The sequence below is a fragment of the Lepidochelys kempii genome, chromosome 6, assembly GCF_965140265.1.
Source record: "Lepidochelys kempii isolate rLepKem1 chromosome 6, rLepKem1.hap2, whole genome shotgun sequence".
Taxonomy (NCBI): Eukaryota; Metazoa; Chordata; order Testudines; family Cheloniidae; genus Lepidochelys; species Lepidochelys kempii.
Window position 1 is genome coordinate 47,455,670 of NC_133261.1, and position 20,076 is coordinate 47,475,745.

Sequence of the window (20,076 nt, forward strand, 5' to 3'; positions counted from 1 at the left end):
TATACTGTACTAGCCTAAGTAAGGGGCCGAGTAGTAGGAACAGGGCAGGAAATAGTTCCAGCTCTATGAGTCATATTCTGAGCCTGGCTTCTCGTTCATTCCAGGGGGTAGTAAAGTGCACCAGTCTTTTTGCTGGCACAGATTACTTCCTTCTGTGTGCCAGCTCTGCTGCCCTGGTTGGCATGTTGCTCCATCTGCTTCCCATCCCTGCCCCTCGCTCACCTGAGTGGGGAAGGGGGAAGAACAGTCTGGTAGTGGCTGCTTCTCTTACTACACATCTGTGTATAGATCGGTGATGTGAATAGCCCACGCAGGGCTCTTTATATCTTTTTACTCCCCTGCCTAGGTGCACAGCAGGGCTCATGAGGTACCCCAGAATATGTCATTGTAGTAACATGAGTCAAATGGTTTATGCTTGTCTGCATCCCAAACAAACAAAAAAGATTACAATACTCTTTTTTATATAAAAGGATAAATAGAGCATTTTATTAACACTTTTTGCAGCAACAAAAGTGACACAGTCCACATCTTTTCATTAAACACAGCAAAAGCTATGGTCACATTTTACATCACTTTGAGGCACAAAGCAAAATATTTTTTTTCCTTAAGGTCAAGGTATGATTTGCATTTAAAAAAAAGAAGAAGAAGAAGAAACAATCCTCAAGTTGTATATTGCAATAGCAGGGCCTCCAAACACTAGCACAATACAATGAACAGATTAAAAATCCAGAATGGATTGTTACATACAATGATAATCATTTGATTTGAGTTGGGAAATGGATCACCATTGTCATTTTTAGAGCATTAAGAAGCGGTCAAGTGTTGCTAACTTTAATTTGGCTTGGTTTGATTTAATCCCAACAATCCCAAATGTCTACAACAAGCTTAATATAAAGGTACTATTTAGACTAAAATATTATGCACTTTATAATGCATTGCACTTATTGCTTGGTACACTAATGTTGCAATTCTTCTTGAGTTATGCTAAGAGAAGATAAGCATAATGAAAGTAGAAGTAATGCTCTTCCTAAATCCATCACTAGTTATTTGCCACTTTGGTTTATTGTGAGGATTGTTACTCATATTCAGCATTCATTATAATTATAATTCTATTTGACAAATACATTTTTGAATTCAGGGATTTGTAAAATAACAACGTTCTCTATAATTACAGTATCTTCAATAAACTTTTATCTGTTTATACAACTGTGCCACAATATGACAAAATAGGAAAACTATCAAGAGAAGAAGGATGATTAAATTATTTTCCGTTTCTTTCATTTAGTTCAAAATATTCTGTAAAACAAATACATCCATTTTGTGTAGGGCTACTTGCTCACGGTAATTTTTTCTTTGGATTATGGGGGTAGGGGGGTAGGCTATATCTTTCTTTTTCTTCTAAAGTGATTTGCAACCAGTACAAAGTAATTTACTATAACTAAAAATACACTGAAGCATTTCTTGCAAAAGTTGTTTTATAGTCTGCATGAAAATTCAGATTGAACATTATATGTTGTTTTTATACTGGTTGGTAAATGTAAGGAAGAACATGACACATACTATAATTTCATTATATTCTGTAAAGAATACAAATAAGAATTTGTGCCTAAACATTTGATATAAAACACCCAAATAAATTCTTTTATTTATCACAGAATAGCCTGCAGCATGTAATCACCATAAATATACAGTCTGATCCAATTCCCATTGGAGATAAATGTATCAATCCCTTATAGATGTCTAGGACTGAATCCTTCCTTCTTGAAGAAAGTCCTTGTCTTAGACCAAACACACAATCTCTACATTTTACTGATTAAACGTGTATAGTTAACACAATCAGTTTATGATCTCTTCCAATACAGTGTAACAAATATATAAGTGCATTTTTTTAAAGATCAAGTACTTTTGGCTTTCTAAACAGACTATTGGATGTGCCAACTTAGTTGGTTAGTTGTGCTTTAATCCTTAATTATGAGCTTTAGCTCATGTATACAGAAAGTATCTAGTTGCCTCTATAGTTTTGACCAGTAAACCCTTAAAACTCTAATGTTTATAGAATGGATACACCCGAGAGGAGGTGATGACATATCACAATTCATACAGATTGCACTTTAATGGTAACCTTATTTTTAAACAGACCTTCCTGTTTGATATGTGTTTACATGTTTATACCACATTCTTTGTGTGCAAACAATCACAATGAATTTAATCACAAACACTACAAAATATATCCAATATTGAGATTTGTTATGAATAATCTTCTCTTTCCTTATAGCTGTATGAGTCTTGGACTTCCTCTTGTACAAATTCTTCTTTCTTCTCCCAACCATTTGGCCAACCACCATTGACCTGGGTCGTAGCACCATAAGACTTAGTGGTACCATAATTTATGTAATTCTGAGTAATGTCCCCTGTCTCTTCGTCAAGTTCATCTTCATGAATAAAACCACATTTCTCTTCACTTGTCTGTTCAGGGTCAGCCCAAGGTTGTTTCTCTCCCGAAGCAAATATGCCATAGAATATAACTCCTCCATAATGCACTAAAGCAGCAATAAGGAAGACATACTGCCACTCTTCACGTGTCTGTAAAGAAGAGTATTGCTAAGTCAAAATAGCAGCACAGACTGGATGGCTCTTCTGAGCTGAAAGGGCTGATTAAGGCACTGAGGCTATAATTTTCAAAAGAGCCCAACTCCTGGGCTTCTAACTCCCTCAGGTTCCTTTGATAATCCTAGTCTAAAAGCTCAATTTGTACAACTGCAGGAGATTTCTGTTACTTACTGGCTAACTTCTGTAAAAATCAATTAACAAAGCACCTCCTCTATCATTAATCCATATGCACAAGTCAACATGACCAGCTAACCAAAATATCTGACCCAATATTCAGGTCGGTTTCAGCTCTCTTACACTGCTGTATGCAGTGCAAAACAACTGGAAACCCAAAATATTTAGCACCCTGAGAAATATCCCATTGCCTGAGGAAATCCTGTCTGCTGGCATCTGGCAGAGGAGTGGCAGTGGTTGAGGGGAAAAGAGTGTTGCTGGTGAGTTCCTGGCCCCAGTATTGGGGAAATGCAAAATCTGTGTCAAGCACTGCTCAGTTAGACCAAAGAATCTGGACTGTTGTTTCCAGTTCTAGGCCTCAATCCTGGAACCATTGAAAGCTATGGCCAAACACCCATTGACATCAAAGAGGATAAGAGGGCGTCCCTAGTGAAAATGTTAACCAGTTAAAAAAGGAAAACATCACTATATTTCAGAGTGTCATGAAACAAATGCACTACTTCCAATTCATTCAGGTTTATTACTGCTTTCCCGTGCACTACACTTGTTCTCTCTTCCATGAATACTTTCAGTCACTAGACCTTATTCTCCTTTTGTACTTTACTTTTAGTTATGAAAAGTTTCAAGGACTATTTAATCCGGGAATATTTTTTAAATGTCGTTTTTTTTAAAATGTACAAAATTCATACTTGAAATGTGTGTCAAACTTGCTATTAATTCCATCTAAACAATTTAAACCCTTGTTTGTGTGCTGGAAGGTTCAAGCCTTATGAAGGAGCTGGTTACTTTAAGAGAGGGTAATAAATATCCACATAAAGACAGTTGCAGTCTGGGAAATTCAACAGAACTGAGGAAGCAAAGGGCAGGAGACTCCTGACTGAGGTGGCATATGATAAAGGTTGCTCAGAGATTTCCAGGAAGTCAAAATACTGGATAGTTAGTGGATAAAGCCAGAAGTTAAGGGATATGGAAAGTAATTTTAGGAATAGGTTTTGTCTTTAATACTAGTGGAATTAAACTGCTCCACTTGAATTTAATGAGAATTATTTTGAAAACCACATTACAGCTTACCTTGTTCTTTGTCATTGCTCCAACAATTATAGGGCAAACCATTCCAGACAACGTCCCAACTCCATTAGAAATTCCCATTAAGATGCTGGCATACCTTGGGGCTATGTCTAAATGGTTGACATTGAATCCTGCAACACAAATACAAACGTGCATTCCCACCATAAAATGTGTCCATGACTATTTATATAGAGCCATTTTTGGGGTGCTTTACAGGACAATGTGAAGACTAAATATATGAGACAGATTTGTGCTTTAAGTTTAAACTGAAAACAGCTTATAAAATGATACGAAATGTATTTTTCCCCAAAAAAATCTGTTTAAAAAACAAACTCTGAGGAGGGAAATTGAACCCACAAAATGATTAGGCTTTGGGGGAAGTTCTCAGAGAGGGACTTGCAGTGTAATTCACATCCTTTTCATGTTGTAAATTACAGATTTTGTGTGTCACTTCCTGTTACAGCCTATGTCACTTCCTCTTCATTTTCTCCACATTTATCTTCTTGGTCACACAAAGCATCAGGGTAATGGCTGTTTTTGTGTGGGAGGGTAAGATAAAATCAATAAAAGGAGACTATTTTAAAAAGATTTCATATTTGTTTGATGTAAAAAAAAACATTTGTGTTTATTTCCTGCAACTCCAACAAGCAAACTCTTTTCAAATGTAGACTACCACTGTTCAAAGAATCTTGTGGGGGGGGGGGGGGAGAAAGTGTTTCTAGGAAGTTACAAGACTCTAAAATTTCCCCAGATAAGCACCAAAAATATATGAAAACAGAATCTGAATACCAGGATCTCTAGGCATCAGAGAAAAAGATAGATGGTGTAGAGAGGACAACTGATAAAAAATAAAGTATAATACATCCTTTCAGGGCCCAATTTCTTACAGAAAGTTTGTGGTAAACACTGGACACGCCACAAAGTTCTCTTTGTTAACTATTTTGTTTGTTACTAGGTTTAAAGAAGTTTTATAATGATGGAATTAAGTTATTTTCAGTAGAAGAACTAGAGCTGATAGGTCTTGCATTGTTAATGGGTTTTAATGAGAGATTGGAATAAGGATACAGTAAATGTTTAACATAAATGATCATGGAGGCTGTTCCAGATATAAGGACTTGTGTGCACAAAAGGAGTTAGGTGCCTAAGTCCCAGTTTTGGGATCACTGTGATGCACAAAACTTCTGCTGAAACCCCTATGCCCCTAAATTCAATCAGCACCTACTTTTTTGCGGTAAAAGTTCCCTAAGTGCCTATGTTTCTGCTTCAGGACATGCACATTGCTGCCTCCCTCTAGGTGTCCAGTCATCTCTCTCTCTCTCTAAGCCCTAGAGTGATTCACAAACTAGGGGAAGATAGGAGTTCAGTCACCTAAATCTCATGAGGTGCCCAATCCCCATAGGCATGCTCAGAGGTTGCCTACTGAACTGGGTCTCCAGCAAACTCACACACAACAGCCGAGGGGGGGTGGGGGTGGGGAAGGGTGGAACTCCCTCATAAATTTTAACCCAGTGGCTAGGGTACTCAGCTGGAGGTGGAAGACCACCACTCCCAAATCCCTCCAGTGGCTAAGAAGGGATTTGCTTCCTGTCCAGTGAGTGTTTTAACCACTGAGCTATGAGATAGTCTGATGTGGGAACTCCTCAGTTTCTCCTGTTGAACCTGTTCCACCATGGATAAATAATTAAAGACTTTAGAATAGGGGGACTAGAATGCTCTCTCTCTCTGTGCTCAGAAAGAGCGAGAGCACAAATGTGAAAATGACTCTATAGGCTGGTGGTTAGAGCATTCAGCTGGGAGATGAGAGTTCCAGTTCCTGTGCTCCAGTGACTCTTTAATTATTTATTGAGGGGTCAATGGCAGAGACTGATGGATCCCCACACCAGAATATCCCATAGCCCAATGGTTGGAGCACTCACACAAGACCGCCCCATTTAAATCCATTTTCCTGCTCAAGTGGATGAGAGACTTAACCCTGGGGTCTCCCCCATCCCAGATGAATACCTTAGCCATTGGGTTAAAAGTTATGAGGGAGCTGCTGCTCCTCTCCCCGTCCCATGTCAGCCACTTACTAAAACAGTGTAAGCGCCTGACTGCAAGCGAAGGTTCACAGCTGAGAATTGCTAGCAGAGATAGGTGCCTATCTCCAAGACTGGGTTAGGGCTTAGCATACACCCCTATCGTCATCATCTCCCATTGGGTAGCTTAGGCAACTGCCTGCCTAGCATGCTGGATTTTGTGAACTGCAGTCTAAGGTGCCTATGTCTCCCCATTCATTGTAGAGGAACGTAGGTGTTGAACTCAAGATTTCTGAATTGCAGTGATTTTTAAGCACCTAAAAGTTACACATTGTAATGCTGAGTGTCACAAAGCCTGACTCCATTTGTGCCTGCATGGGAGAGGTTGCAAAGATGACAGTGGGAAAATGATGCAAAGGCAGATGACCCCGGTAATGCCAAGTGCATGAGAAGGGAAGTATGAGTATTGAGATGTAGGCAGGAATGGAGTTGTGCAAAACCTTAAAACAGAGAAAGCAGCTTCTGAATATGCACTACATCAAGAAAACAATAACTGATTTTATTATTTTGTAATACACAGTAGAAACAACATGTAAAACTCAAGCTAGATTGTTGGAAGGCAGATTCCAAAGCAAAATTTACAGTAATAGATTTGCATTTATCTACATGCAGGGTATATGGGGGCAGGGAATGGAAATACTTGAGCAAATATAATATACAAGATGTGGTATTCATTGTTCTTTTGAAAATGATAATAAATAACACCAGGCTGAAACCTGAGGTTCTTACTCAATTTTAATGTCACTGACTGAAAACTGAGTGAGGACCTCACATTATCTTTTTCTTGAGATGAGATAACTTCCCCCTATTAGCAGAAACGGTAACTTACCGGATATGGCAAATCCACTGAAGCCCACAGCGAGTACCAAGAATGAAATAGCCATTCCTTTACTATGAGAATACCCCACCACCAGAAGAAGAGTTGCTTCCATACCAAAACCTAGGGAAATAATATAAGGAAACATATCAGTTTTAACTACCTATTAAAAAGTGCAAACAATAAGGCACCAGACCTGGTACTCATTTTGAAAAAGCATTGAAAAAACATTATTTTTTATTTCATTATTTTAATTGGTATTATAATTATACAACTCTTTCCCCACAAGAAAACACACACTTTTGCAATGTCAAATAACCTCTTTGTTCAGTACTTGCAAACCAGCTTTTTGTAACTGTCTGTCTCTTTTCACAGTGATCCAAATGCAGTACCTCCATTATGCAGGTGAAATTTGCCCTATGGCTATCTGTATTAAAGGTTGAAGTGCTGCATAGGGCCTAAGTATGAATTTCACCCTCGAACTGAAGGAGTCTCATTGTAAGAGTTATATTCTCTTCTCATATGTCCAGTCACTAGAAATTGAGACTATGAGTAATGCAAAGAGTATATAACAACTTTTCAAGGGCACACAGAAGTATACAGTAGATGGCTAAAAATTACACACACTGGGCCAATTTTCCCCGCTACTTCATTTTTCACTTAGATTCTGTCTGCAATTGTGGAGGTCAATAATGTGATAGTGTATTTATTTGTATGTATTCAGCCATTTGAATAATGTTGTTTGGTGCACACTAAATTGTTGGGAAGCCCTTTACCTTAATCTACTGTGAGTAACTTCAGATAGCTCTAAAAAGTCTTAGACTAGAATTCTGCCTATAACCCATTTCATACATTGTGTGAACTTTTACAATGTCTCCTTATTAAAGCCACTGTTTTGTAATCTTTTTGTAATGGCTACCACCATTGTCTACACCAGAAGGGAGTTGAATTTCAGTGAGGAGAAACTGGGCAGACAGGAGGAAATAAAACAGGGGAAAGACATGTATGAAACCTTCATCCCATGGTGGCAACCACCATTCCCTCAGTAAAATTCTCTATGTCCCAAAGGACAGGAAGAAAAAAAAAGGGAGGATCAAGGAGTGGGAAAGGAGCCTGAGAAAGAAACTCTACTGGGCATCTTGGGCCAGATTTTCAGAAGCATTTGGTGCCTACAGATGTGGATAGGTCTGATGGGATTTCAAAAGATCTTAGCAGGTTAGTCACCAAACCCCTCTTGATTTCAATGACACTTGAATACTTAACCTACTCAGACATTTTTGAAAATCTCACTAGGCTCTATCTGTGCCTTTAAATATCTAACGGTCCCCTTGTCCCTCTAAATAATTTCTCCAGTGAATGAAATAAGAAGGCATAAGTGGACAACCTTATATCTCTGCTTGGAGGTCACCTTCAGTTAGTAACCACATCTGTTTAATAGCCACATCTTTATCATACAAGTAAAAGGTGAAAGTAATACTTAACTTAGCCATGGCTCCTAAATGAACATATGCAATTTATTTATGGACTCTATTCTAAATCACATTCATAAGAACATAAGAATGGCCATACTGGGTCAGACCAAAGGTCCATCCAGCCCAGTATCCTGTCTACCCACAGTGGCCTTTGCCAGGTGCCCCAGAGGGCGTGAACCTAATAGGTAATGATCAAGTGATCTCTCTCCTGCCATCCATCTCCACCCTCTGACAAACAGAGGCTAGCAATTCCTTACCAATCCTGGCTAATAGCCATTAATGGACTTAACCTCCATGAATTTATCCAGTTCTCTTTTAAACCCTGTTATAGTCCTAGCCTTCACAACCTCCTCAGGCAAGGAGTTCCACAGGTTGACTGTGTGCTGAGTGAAGAAGAACTTCCTTTTATTTGTTTTAAACCTGCTGTCCATTAATTTCATTTGGTGGCCCCTTAGTTCTTATATTATGGGAACAAGTAAATAACTTTTCCTTATTCACTTTCTCCATACCACTCATGATTTTATATACCTCTATCATATCCCCCCTTAGTCTCCTCTTTTCCTAGCCTCCTTAATCTCTCCTCATATGGGACCTGTTCCAAACCTCTAATCATTTTAGTTGCCCTTTTCTGAACCTTTTCTAATACCAGTATATGTTTTTTGAGATTAGGGGACCACATCTGTACGCAGCATTCAAGATGTGGGCGTACCATGGATATATATAAGGGCAATAAGATATTCTCTGTCTTATGCTCTATCCCTTTTTTAATGATTCCTAACATTCCGTTTGCTTTTTTGACTGCTGCTGCACACTGTGTGGACATCTTCAGAGAACTATCCATGATGACTCCAAGATCTTTCTCCTGATTAGTAGTAGCTAAATTATACATACATATATTGTATGTATAATTGGGGTTATTTTTTCCAATGTGTATTACTTTACATTTATCCACATTAAATTTCATTTGCCATTTTGTTGCCTACTCACTTAGTTTTGTGAGATCTTTTTGAAGTTCTTCACAGTCTGCTTTGGTCTTAACTATCTTGAGCAGTTTAAAATCATCTGCAAACTTCAAGGTATACGGGAAACCTTTAAATAAGGTAGAGTGACTTACCTCCACAATTCATTATCTTTCTCACGGTAGTGGTTGAAAGAATTTGCCTGCTTCTTAGGAAATCTGCAATCTGTCCCCCAATAGGCACAATAATGGTCATCACTAAATGCGGCAAAGCAGATAACATACCCACCTAAAATAATGACAAATGGGAAGTGTTGGCACCATAATAAAATATTGATTTATCATTTTCTGAAGCATCAGGCAATCAACAACTACTTAGTTGATTCTCTACAAGTCCAGGGTAGGTGTTTAAAGCAGGCATCTTGATTTTAATTGTATTAAATGAGTGAAATGTGACAATGTGCATGCTTGTAACTTGCCATTTTCTCTGCTAAATGATAAGCAAGACAAACTGGGAATCATGCATGGAACTCTAAGTACTAAACATTACAGGATACAGATCAATAGGTAAATTAAGTCAGGGGTTTTCAGAACTAAAAAGCATCAAGAAGCACAGAGGTCCTGGATCTACATTCCTTGAACTTTCAGACTCCTATTGAGGCCAGTGGAACTTTGTAATGGGCAAGGAATTGAGGATGAGGCCCAGAATACTCAATGTTTAGAAATCATATGTAAGCTACACACTAATGACACACACAGATGTAAATCAGTGGTATTTTTCTGACGATTGGCTCCATACACACACTAAATTTCACAGAAAATCCTTCACTGAAAATATATAATAAATATGTATGCCAAGGATAATATTAAAAATGAGGGTATGTGAGGAAACAGCATTTCTGTGATACCTTTTACAAAATGCACTATGATCAAAGGCAGAAAATGATCTCTTCCTTTTTCCATCTGAAGTGTGAAATTCTGTACTTTGCTGTAGTTTACAAGATAGAAAGCTAATCAGATGGCCAGATTCATCCCTGATGAAAGCAGGTGTTACTCCAATTTAGTCAGATATTTAGAATACGAAGTAGCTGCAGTATTTCAGGTACCACCATAAGATACTGGCAGGTAAATGTTGGCTTTTCAGTTGCAACCACTGTCAGTGAACAAGCTCCATGTGAGGGAGCTAAAATATTGGTCCTCATGCCAAAAATATTTTTTCTAGATTTACAATAGGTGGACCATTGTTTGAATATCTAGCTCTTAAAACAATTTTTGGGGCTAAAACATTAAGACTAACTCTATATGAAATGACCATTCTAATCATATGCCCAATAGAAGAGGTTTCTTTAGAAACATACACTACAAAAAAGTTCTTAGAATACCCCCAAATAGACTCATTTCCTTAACCCAGAACATTGAACAGTACATAGGCTCACATAAAGACTAACATTTAAATTTCCAGATTAATTTATCTGCTGTACAAAAACAAGTGAAACATGATAAGCAGCCATGTTGCTTGTTCATCAGCAAATGGAAAGGGCACAATGGATTTGAACTAGAACTTCTAATATTTCCTCTTCTGTGAAAAAGTTAGAAGCAGTGTTAAATTCCCATAGACCATTCACACTTTTCTTTGAAGCTGCACTATTATATAATGTGTATTAAGGAGGGGGTGGAATCAAAAACAGTTTTTGGAGGTGGGAAGATAGGTGATCAGACTCCAATCCTGGATCTGGACCTGAATTTCACCACTGGTCCCTTTCTCTGTGTGATGGCTAAACCCAAAACTCAATCTGAACTTTGAGAGAGAGTGAGTGGTGCAGAATCTGGATATGAATTTTGCAGCTTATGCCCATCTATGACTGCTGAATGCCATAATATAATTGTGATTTTAGCCTATAATATTGAAACAATTCTGTGGCTACCTAGGGTTTTCTGGTTCTCAATATGCTGCACGCCAGAGACACTTGGACCTTCATAGTAACAACATGGATAGAATTTAAACCTTCCTGCACCAAAACCTCAAGCCCCTACCACTTGAGCTAAGAAAAATTTCTGTTCGCTCTTTGCAGCATAGGACCTAAGACACACAGGTGATAAATTATTATTCCATCTATCTAATGGGCAAATCAAGGGCCTGATTTGCTCACTGACTTCCATGGAAAGACTGCTTTGGATCAGTCCTTATTGGTCAGATTGTGCCACTGACCCATGTAAGGGGTGATACATAACAGCATCAACCTCAGGGAGAATGGAAGGTGCAATTCCTGGGTGAATGCCCCAATGCATAGGGGACCATGCAAGCTGCACCATTTTTTTTGGATGATGCAGCTTGCTGTTCCCCTTATTACCAGTGTACTCTCCAGACCAGTGGAGGGAGGTGGAAGGGGATGCTCCTACTTTCCCTGCAACTTTCCCCACAGTCTTGGGGGCACCATGGTCTCCAGAGGGTGCACCGATGGACCTCAGTTGCGATGGGCCTTTGTGCAGTCTACACGGCAGAGGCACTTTGCATGCTTCACCCCCCAAAACTAATACAAAGTCATGTTCCAGTATGGCTCCAAAGAGGTCACTATAAAGTATTTCCTCTTAAAAAAATTTTAGTGAGTGCACTATGTGTAAATTTTAGCCTAACCAAAAGGATACGATCCCTTTTCAGTTTTGTCACTTCACTCATATATGCTGGTACATAAAAGGAATGGTGATTTTCTGCACTGGAAAGGAGCTTCAAGAATTATAAAACACTGGGAAATATGTGCTTACAATTTTCCAACTCCAAGTAAAGATCTACAAACATGATTCGTCAGTTATTGCTACTCAAAAATATCTGATGTTACATTATGATTAAATACCTTGCTTATTTCAAACCCAAACACCTCTTCAAAGTAAGCAGGCTGACTAATAAGCAGCAAATAAAAAGTCCAGCTTCTACAGAAGTTTGCAACAATTATTGCATAGACAGGCATAGAAGTAAAAAATTTTCTCCATGGAGTCTTGTATTTCTGAAACGTGGAAAGAAAAGCCCAGTTAATATTTTATTGGTTAATGAATATTACGCTTCCCTTATCATGCATGCTATTTTAGCCACTGTTCAAAGGAACAGGTGCTTAACTTTACACATGAGTAGTTCCATTGGCTTTAATGTTAATAAAGTAAAACATATGCATAAGTATGTGGAGAATCAAAGACTTAGCATAGACACCTGAGCAAATGGACAAATGTCTGCAATAGTATTCAGTGAAGCAAGACAAATTTACTCAATACTGACAGGTTTCAGAGTAGCAGCTGTGTTAGTCTGTATTCACAAAAAGAAAAGGAGTACTTGCGGCACCTTAGAGACTAACCAATTTATTTGAGCATAAGCTTTCGTGAGCTACAGCTCACTTCATCGGATGCATTCAGTGGAAAATACAGTGAGGAGATTTATATACACAAAGAACATGAAAAAATGGGTGTTATCATATACACTGTAAGGAGAGTGATCACTTAAGATGTGCTATTACCAGAGCGGGGGCGGGGGGAGGAGAAAACATTTTGTAGTGATAATCAAGGTGGGCAATTTCCAGCAGTTAACAGGAACGTCTGAGGAACAGTGCGGGAGGAGGGGAATAAACATGAGGAAATAGTTTTACTTTGTGTAATGACCCATCCACTCCCAGTCTCTATTCAAGCCTAAGTTAATTGTATCCAGTTTGCAAATTAATTCCACATATCTATGCAGGGGACACCAGCATTGGGCCTAATCACATCAGCCGCACTATCAGAGGCTCGTTCACCTGCACATCTACCAATGTGATATATGCCATCATGTGCCAGCAATGCCCCTCTGCCATGTACATTGGTCAAACCAGACAGTCTCTACGTAAAAGAATAAATGGACACAAATCAGATGTCAAGAATTATAACATTCATAAACCAGTCAGAGAACACTTCAATCTCTCTGGTCACTCGATTACAGACCTAAAAGTCACAATATTACAACAAAAAGACTTCAAAAACAGACTCCAACGAGAGACTGCTGAATTGGAATTAATTTGCAAACTGGATACAATTAACTTAGGCTTGAATAGAGACTGGGAGTGGATGGGTCATTACACAAAGTAAAACTATTTCCCCATGTTTATTTCCCCCCCGCCCCACTGTTCCTCAGACATTCCTGTTAACTGCTGAAAATGGCCCACCTTGATTATCACTGCAAAAGGTTTTCTTCCCCCCCTCCCCACTCTCTGTTGGTAATAGCTCATCTTAAGTGATCACTCTCCTTACGATGTGTATGATAACACCCATTTTTTCATGTTCTGTGTATATATAAATCTCCTCACTGTATTTTCCACTGAATGCATCCGATGAAGTGAGCTGTAGCTCACGAAAGCTTATGCTCAAATAAATTTGTTAGTCTCTAAGGTGCCACAAGTACTCCTTTTCTTTTTACTCAATACTGTCATTCATATTAGGCAATGCTGTGATGCACCAAACTCCTGCTTGACTGCTGCCAAACTCTGTAGGTACCTAAACTCACTCAGCATCTAAGTTTTCAGGGTAAAAATTCCCGCAGCACCTAAGTTTCTGCCTCTGGGCATGTGCACTGCAACCTCACTCCAGGCTTTCAGCCACCTATGTCCTACCTACCTAAGTCCCAAAAGGATCCAGGGGAAGATAGGCAGAGGAGCACCTGTCTCACTCTTGGGACCCAATCTGGTAGGCATGCTCAGTGACTACCTACCAGATTGGGTCCCATTTTGAAATCTGTCAGGTGGTCCCCACCTTATGACATTTAGCTCAGTGGTTAGAGTGCTCAGCTAGGATGCTGGAGACTGAGGTTCTATTCTGCCTCCACCACCATCTGAGGAACAGGAAAGGATTTAAATAGGGAGCTCCACGCCTCTCTCAGGAGAGTGCTCTAAAGAGCAGGTTAAGGGGGTATTCTCATAGGGAGTTCCTTCAATTCATGCAGAGATTACTACCTAGGTGATACCCTAGCAAGATTTGAACCTTCCACCCTGCCTGCCAAGGCCACAATACTACCCCCCTAAACTACAGAGCCAGGCCTTGCCTGTTAAAGCAATTCTACTTTGGATAAAGACTTAAATAGTCACTGGGCCAGAAAGAGAGAATGACTCAATAGCCTGATGGTAGGGCACACACATGCTCCAATGGCTCTTTAATTAGTTAAACACAGTGGAGCACCTTCAACGGGAGAGGTTGAGGGTCCCCCATTAGACTATCTCATAGCTCTGTGATTAACGGGTGCCTCTGAGTGGTGTGTGAGCTCCTTGTTCAAATCCTGGTCCCCCCTCAGGCAGAGAGGGAAATTGAACCTTGGTTTCCTGTGTCCCAGGGGAGTGCTCCAATCACTGGATTAAAAGTTATAAGGTAGGTGGCACCAAAACAACCTCCTCCTCCTGCTGTTGTATGTGGAATGAGTAGGCACCTAACTCATTCTTACAAGAAACAACTTAGGCACCTAAGTCACCTGACTCCAGGAGAGGGTCTCCTCATTGTGTATCACATGCAGAGATAGGCATCTAATTCTTCGCAGGGTTTAGGACACAGCCCTCCCCTCAGCATCTCCCATTGATTAATCTAGGGGACTCCCCACCTAGCATGTTGGCTTTTGTGTATCATATGCTTAGGTGCCTGTCTCTCGGCATGATTGTATAAGGAGTCTAGGTACACAGCTTAGGCTTTGTGGATCACACAGTTGTTCCTGTGATTTTTCTAGGCATTGTGTTGCTCTCTATCACAACGTTTAAGTTGATGATCCAGGTCCCAGTGACTTGACTGGAGCGCCACATTGGGCCAGGTTTCTTCCATATAGGAGTATATGGAAATTACTTCAAAGAGGTTTCCTGGGTGCAGCTGAGGGTAGGATTAGGTCCATTATGTCTTGAAAACTGGCATGGTTCCAAAGGGAAGTGGTGAAACTCTCTCTAATACAGTATGTGCAATGCCCTGTGCACCTATTAAGTTCTACTTAAGATCCTTAGACAGGGTTAAGTGAGTCTTAATTGGTGAGGAGGGCATGGTGAATGCCCTGGGAAGAATGTCATACTGCACATATCAAAAGCAATTAAGCCATTAATACAGACTAATCACTTCCAAATATAATTTTGAATCCAGTTTTAAATAATGAAAGTACAAATAAATGAAACAGGAAATCTCCAACCCAAACCTGAGCAGAATATATTGATTTCTCTTTAAATAATATTTGCACAAGCCTTAGACATTGTGTTTAAAATTTCAATCTGAAGCATATTTCTTTCATCAAGTGTGGGATTTTCAAAAGCACCTATGCCATTGAGGAGCACAAGTATCATTGAATTTCAAACTGGATACTGCAGCTGTCAACAGTGGCTCAAAGCTCTTGATCATGGGAAAAGAGCCTAAGCCTGTGCTCAATCAAGAGCAAATGGTCTGACCCAATTAGAAAATACTATAAAGAGAGATCTCTGGGAATCAGTGATAAAGGAAGGTAGGACTAGGAAGGTTGACAGGGTAAGAGAAGAGGCTAGAAAGCTAAGAAACAAACAGCAATGGCTGATTTTCCTTAGTTAGCATTTGTAAAGCTATTTCTTTAAACCCTTTTAGAAATTAAAGGAATAGGAAAGTGCTCATTTTGCATGGTAGGTTTACTTAATGGCTGTTAGGAATGTCTCCATTTCATACCAGACTTCATAGCATTCTCTGAGATGTAAATTTGTATAGGATAATCTCAAACTACACAGGGCCCAAAGGTCTGTTTATTGAAAGGGTGTTCATTATAACTGGAAAGAGACTCCAGTAGAATCATGAGGACTTCTTCCTGAAGTCAGCCTTAAATAATGAAGTTACAATTGTTTCTCAAAGGTGAGGTGAGAACTATTATCCCCCTACATCTCTGCAATTAAGCTATATAGTATGATTTAAAAACAATAGTCAGAGGCACAGAATTGTGAGAGCTTCTCTTGCTTCAGTTCATAAGCTTTCAGACAAATTGAACTTAGACTAGATGGTGATGCAGCCCTATCTGATTCTACTTCTCAGCATCTCACTGTGTATTGCAATTTCGCCTCTACATTATCTGTTCCTCATTTTAACAGTAAAATGGTTGGGAAGGGATCGAATGGAAAGGAAATGGAAACACTGTCATCTGTCCTAGACCTAGAAACCTCATTTAGAGCCTAACAACCCCCAGGGTTTCCACATGTGGTGAGGCATTAGATCTGGCGTGGAGTGTGAGGGAGAAACACCCACTCCACAGCATGCTCCTCCTTTCCCTGCAATATCAGGAAAGCTCCACAGAGACAATGTCTGATTAGGAGTTAATGCTGCTCCAAGGAGGATTAGCACCTTCAAGTTCCCCTCTATGGCAGCTACTCTGCACCTGTGAGGGAGACAGCATGGCTCCTAAAGGAATATCCTCAGAATCACTCATCGCATAGGCTACTTTTAAATACTGATTTTTTTTTTTTTTTAAAAAAAGCTAACCGAAAAATGCAACTGGTGTAGATTAACTGAACATCAGTGGTTCAATAGCACAGTATTTCTGTTGTATTGTGCAAAAACAAACTCACTGGACAAAGCCTAATTTATGTACTTGATATCTGTACATAGTAAGGATTGTGTTGAGATGGGGGGGGTGATACAAAGGGAGCAGAAAGCTTTGGGAAGCTAACAAAGAAGTGAAGGAAGCTGCAAAGGGGAATAATTGGGGAATGGTAACTAAAGGAATGGAAGCTTCATGAGATTTGCCAACTATGTGAAAAGGTTATCTCAAACCCTTTTCATTTGGTGTAGGCCACTTTTCCCATAATCAAGAGCTTTGATCCACTGTCACCCTTATATAGAGCAGTCCTTTACTCCATGTGTAGTCCCATTAAAAGGAGGGAAGAGTTAAGCCTTGTATGCTTTATGTAATAGCACGAGCCATACAGACATGTCTGATGGAATTTGTTTTCTGGAGAGTTGAATTGTCTTGAATAACTACATCCTAACTTGAGTGGTGTTAACTCTCTTAAGTTTATTTTACCCCTTTCCTTTCCACCCAAAAACCATGCTATAATCTGATACCACTGTATGGATTGATGTAAATATATATAAAGTTCTTACTTCCATTGCACCTAAGAGGTTGGCACTCTCTCCAATGCTCTCCTCTATGTATCTGCGCTCTTCATCTGTGATCGTTGGGTGTTTTGCAGGACTCTCATATGACACCAAAAGCCAAAACATATACCAGACCAACCCAAAGCTCCCTGTTGAAAATGTAAAAGGAAGAAGGACCTTGAAAGGAAATACAAATGCACTAAAGCAACAAACCAGGAAAAATACCAGCACATCTCATTTCAATGGCATTTGGAGTTGCCTTCTTTACGGAGTTGTTCTCACAAAGACCAGATCCCACAAACACTTACTATCGGTGAGAAGTGTTTACCAGGTTGGGCCCATAATGAGGCTGTCATTTCATTTACAGAATGACTTTGCTATAAATGAAGAATCACTGAGTCCTGAATAGCCACTGGTATATTTCAGTGCATGGAAACAGCTTCAGAGTTTCATTCTACCTAGAGTGAAATTTCATTTCTACTTATCCTATGTCACTGTTAGTAATTCACTACACTAACATTTTTACCTGAAAAATATAAGATTGTGGCACTGTTTCCACTTCATTTCTGTGCCATTTTGAGTGAACTTATTCCCTGTTCATTCCAACACTGAAATGGGTTTTAAAAATATCTAGTCTATGTAACAGTCCTTAAGTGAAATTTTCTAGATTCTGTTGGTGTGATATACTAGGAGGCATGTGAAATGAACAGTGTTAATTATAGCTGTGTGGTATTCTGTATTTTTTCCTGTGATTAGTTTGGTTAATTATATTATACCATAAAGAGGTATTCATTCTGGCTAAAAGTCATTTTAGATTAGAGAAATAAACCCTTAGGACTAAATTCAACCCATGTTTTACACCCCATATTTTCAGTGGGATTACGCAGAGTGTGTGTTTATGCATATAATATAAAATTTTACCATTATGCTTTGGTCTTTCTTCTGACTTATACATTTCTAATACAGCCCTAAAAATTGTGGCCACTTTGAGGCATCTAATCCAGTTCTCTGCATTACTGCAGGGCAGTTTTCAAACTTCCTCAAAATCTTTCCCAGTAGTTCAGATCAATTCTCATTCTTTATGGGATCTTTCTCTACTTCATACAAGTTTTACACTGAATAATTAATTCCATTGGCCATGTACTCTACTGCTGTAAATCAGTGTAGCTTAGTTAACTTACACCATCTGAGGATCTGCCAATCAATCTCAGTTCAGCTACTCTTGATTTCCACTGATGTAAATGGGAGGAGAATGAGACATCATGAATTGGTGATTGTACAACATAAAAGTAATTCTCTCTTTCATTCAGCTGAAATTTCTCCTCTTTAAGACCATTGTTTCTTCTTCTAATTTTACAATTCCTTCACATTTTCCCTTCCTCCAACACCTATTTCTCTAGGTTGCATGTTTAGACTCAAACTTTAGTCTTCCTTTATTTTCATCCTATGTTAACAATGCAGCTGTTAACAGCACAGATTAGATTCCTGTATTAATGGTGGGAGGTAAACAAAAACTATCATACCATACACATAAAACACAGAAGACCATCCAGTATATTGCACTAGAATCCCAGCTAAAGGCATTGCAATAACAGCTCCTGCATAGGAACCTATAAAACAAGAGATACATGATTGAAACTGGAAATACATTCTCTACTGGACTATTTAATTTTGTTGGGGGAGGAGGGGAGAAGAGGACAATATTAAAGGGTGGCTTACCACAAAAGGACGTGGTTGCTAGCCTACTTCTTTCTAAAGGAGGGGCCCACTTGCTCCATATCCCATGGCAGGCAGGATAAGTGACACCCTGTGGAGTCGGCATTCCACAAGTTAGCATGTGCTGATCAATTAGTCGATGTATTGTTTGTGCATTTATTTCTGTTTAAAACTAATATAAAGAAAATAATGGTCTAATAATTATACTAGAATTTCTATAGCACTGCATGGACACAATCCAACTCCTGTTTTACAGTGGAAAAACTGCCAGTGATTTGAATGGAAATTGGATCAAGCCCTATGTGTTTACTACACCATACGTACTTTAATAACTAGCTAATATTCACAGTGCCCCTGTGAAATAGGTGGTTACAATAATTATAGGTGGGGAAAGTGAGGCACAGAGGTGAAGTACATGCCCAAGGCCACCCATCACATCCATGGCAGAGCCAGTATTAGAACTCTGGGCCTCCTGACGTCTCCTAAACCCAGGTTTTTTCCCTTAGACCATACCTGAGCTATCCTAAGTTCTAGCCACCAGTAATGTAATTGGAAAGTACAATGACATAGAAGCTAAAAATCAGCCGTTTTCCCTTCACCCTGACCCTAGAAAACAAGAGCAGTGTGATTCTGGGAGACTAGAAAATATTGCAAGTGAAGTCTTTCTCACTGTCTTTGTTGTAATAAATTTTTTAAGCACATATGAAAAAGGAAATCTGAAATCTTTAGTTGATTTCATTTTCAAATATGACTGTTCTCTCTGCAACACAGGTTTAGCCTTAACTGTATAAAAATAATGGAATTTCACTCAGAATTATTAATATTTTTATGGACCATCTTGCAACCTTGCTATATACAGTAAGTTCTTACAAAAATTTCACTTAATAGCTAATTACACATTAAAATTTGGATTTTCGCATATTTTTAGAACAGTAGTATCTTTCCTTCTTTTAATGTAATATTTGATCTTCAACTGAACATAATTTTAAAATTCAAAACTTTTCTTGTTTTACAACTTGGACATTTTTTTGTGAATTTTCAACAAGTTACGCAAAACTCCAATTAGGATGTTTCCAGAATCCATGCAAATGTTCTTCACAATCC

At 39.0% G+C, this 20,076-nt stretch overlaps 1 protein-coding gene across 2 annotated transcripts in view; it reads right to left on the reverse strand.

Moving 5' to 3' along the window:
• Positions 1-455: 455 nt before the first annotated feature.
• SLC17A6 (solute carrier family 17 member 6) overlaps positions 456-20,076 on the reverse strand; it is a 50,323-nt gene continuing 30,702 nt past the window's right edge. For both annotated transcript variants that reach the window (XM_073347835.1, XM_073347834.1), the window contains 8 exons: positions 18,976-19,063; positions 18,780-18,866; positions 17,263-17,405; positions 12,027-12,176; positions 9,331-9,463; positions 6,757-6,867; positions 3,856-3,983; positions 456-2,583 (listed from right to left, as the gene is read on the reverse strand). In XM_073347835.1, the coding sequence (XP_073203936.1) occupies positions 2,248-2,583; positions 3,856-3,983; positions 6,757-6,867; positions 9,331-9,463; positions 12,027-12,176; positions 17,263-17,405; positions 18,780-18,866; positions 18,976-19,063 (1,176 nt within the window). In that variant the 3' untranslated portion in view covers positions 456-2,247. The remainder of the gene's footprint in view (positions 2,584-3,855; positions 3,984-6,756; positions 6,868-9,330; positions 9,464-12,026; positions 12,177-17,262; positions 17,406-18,779; positions 18,867-18,975; positions 19,064-20,076) is intronic.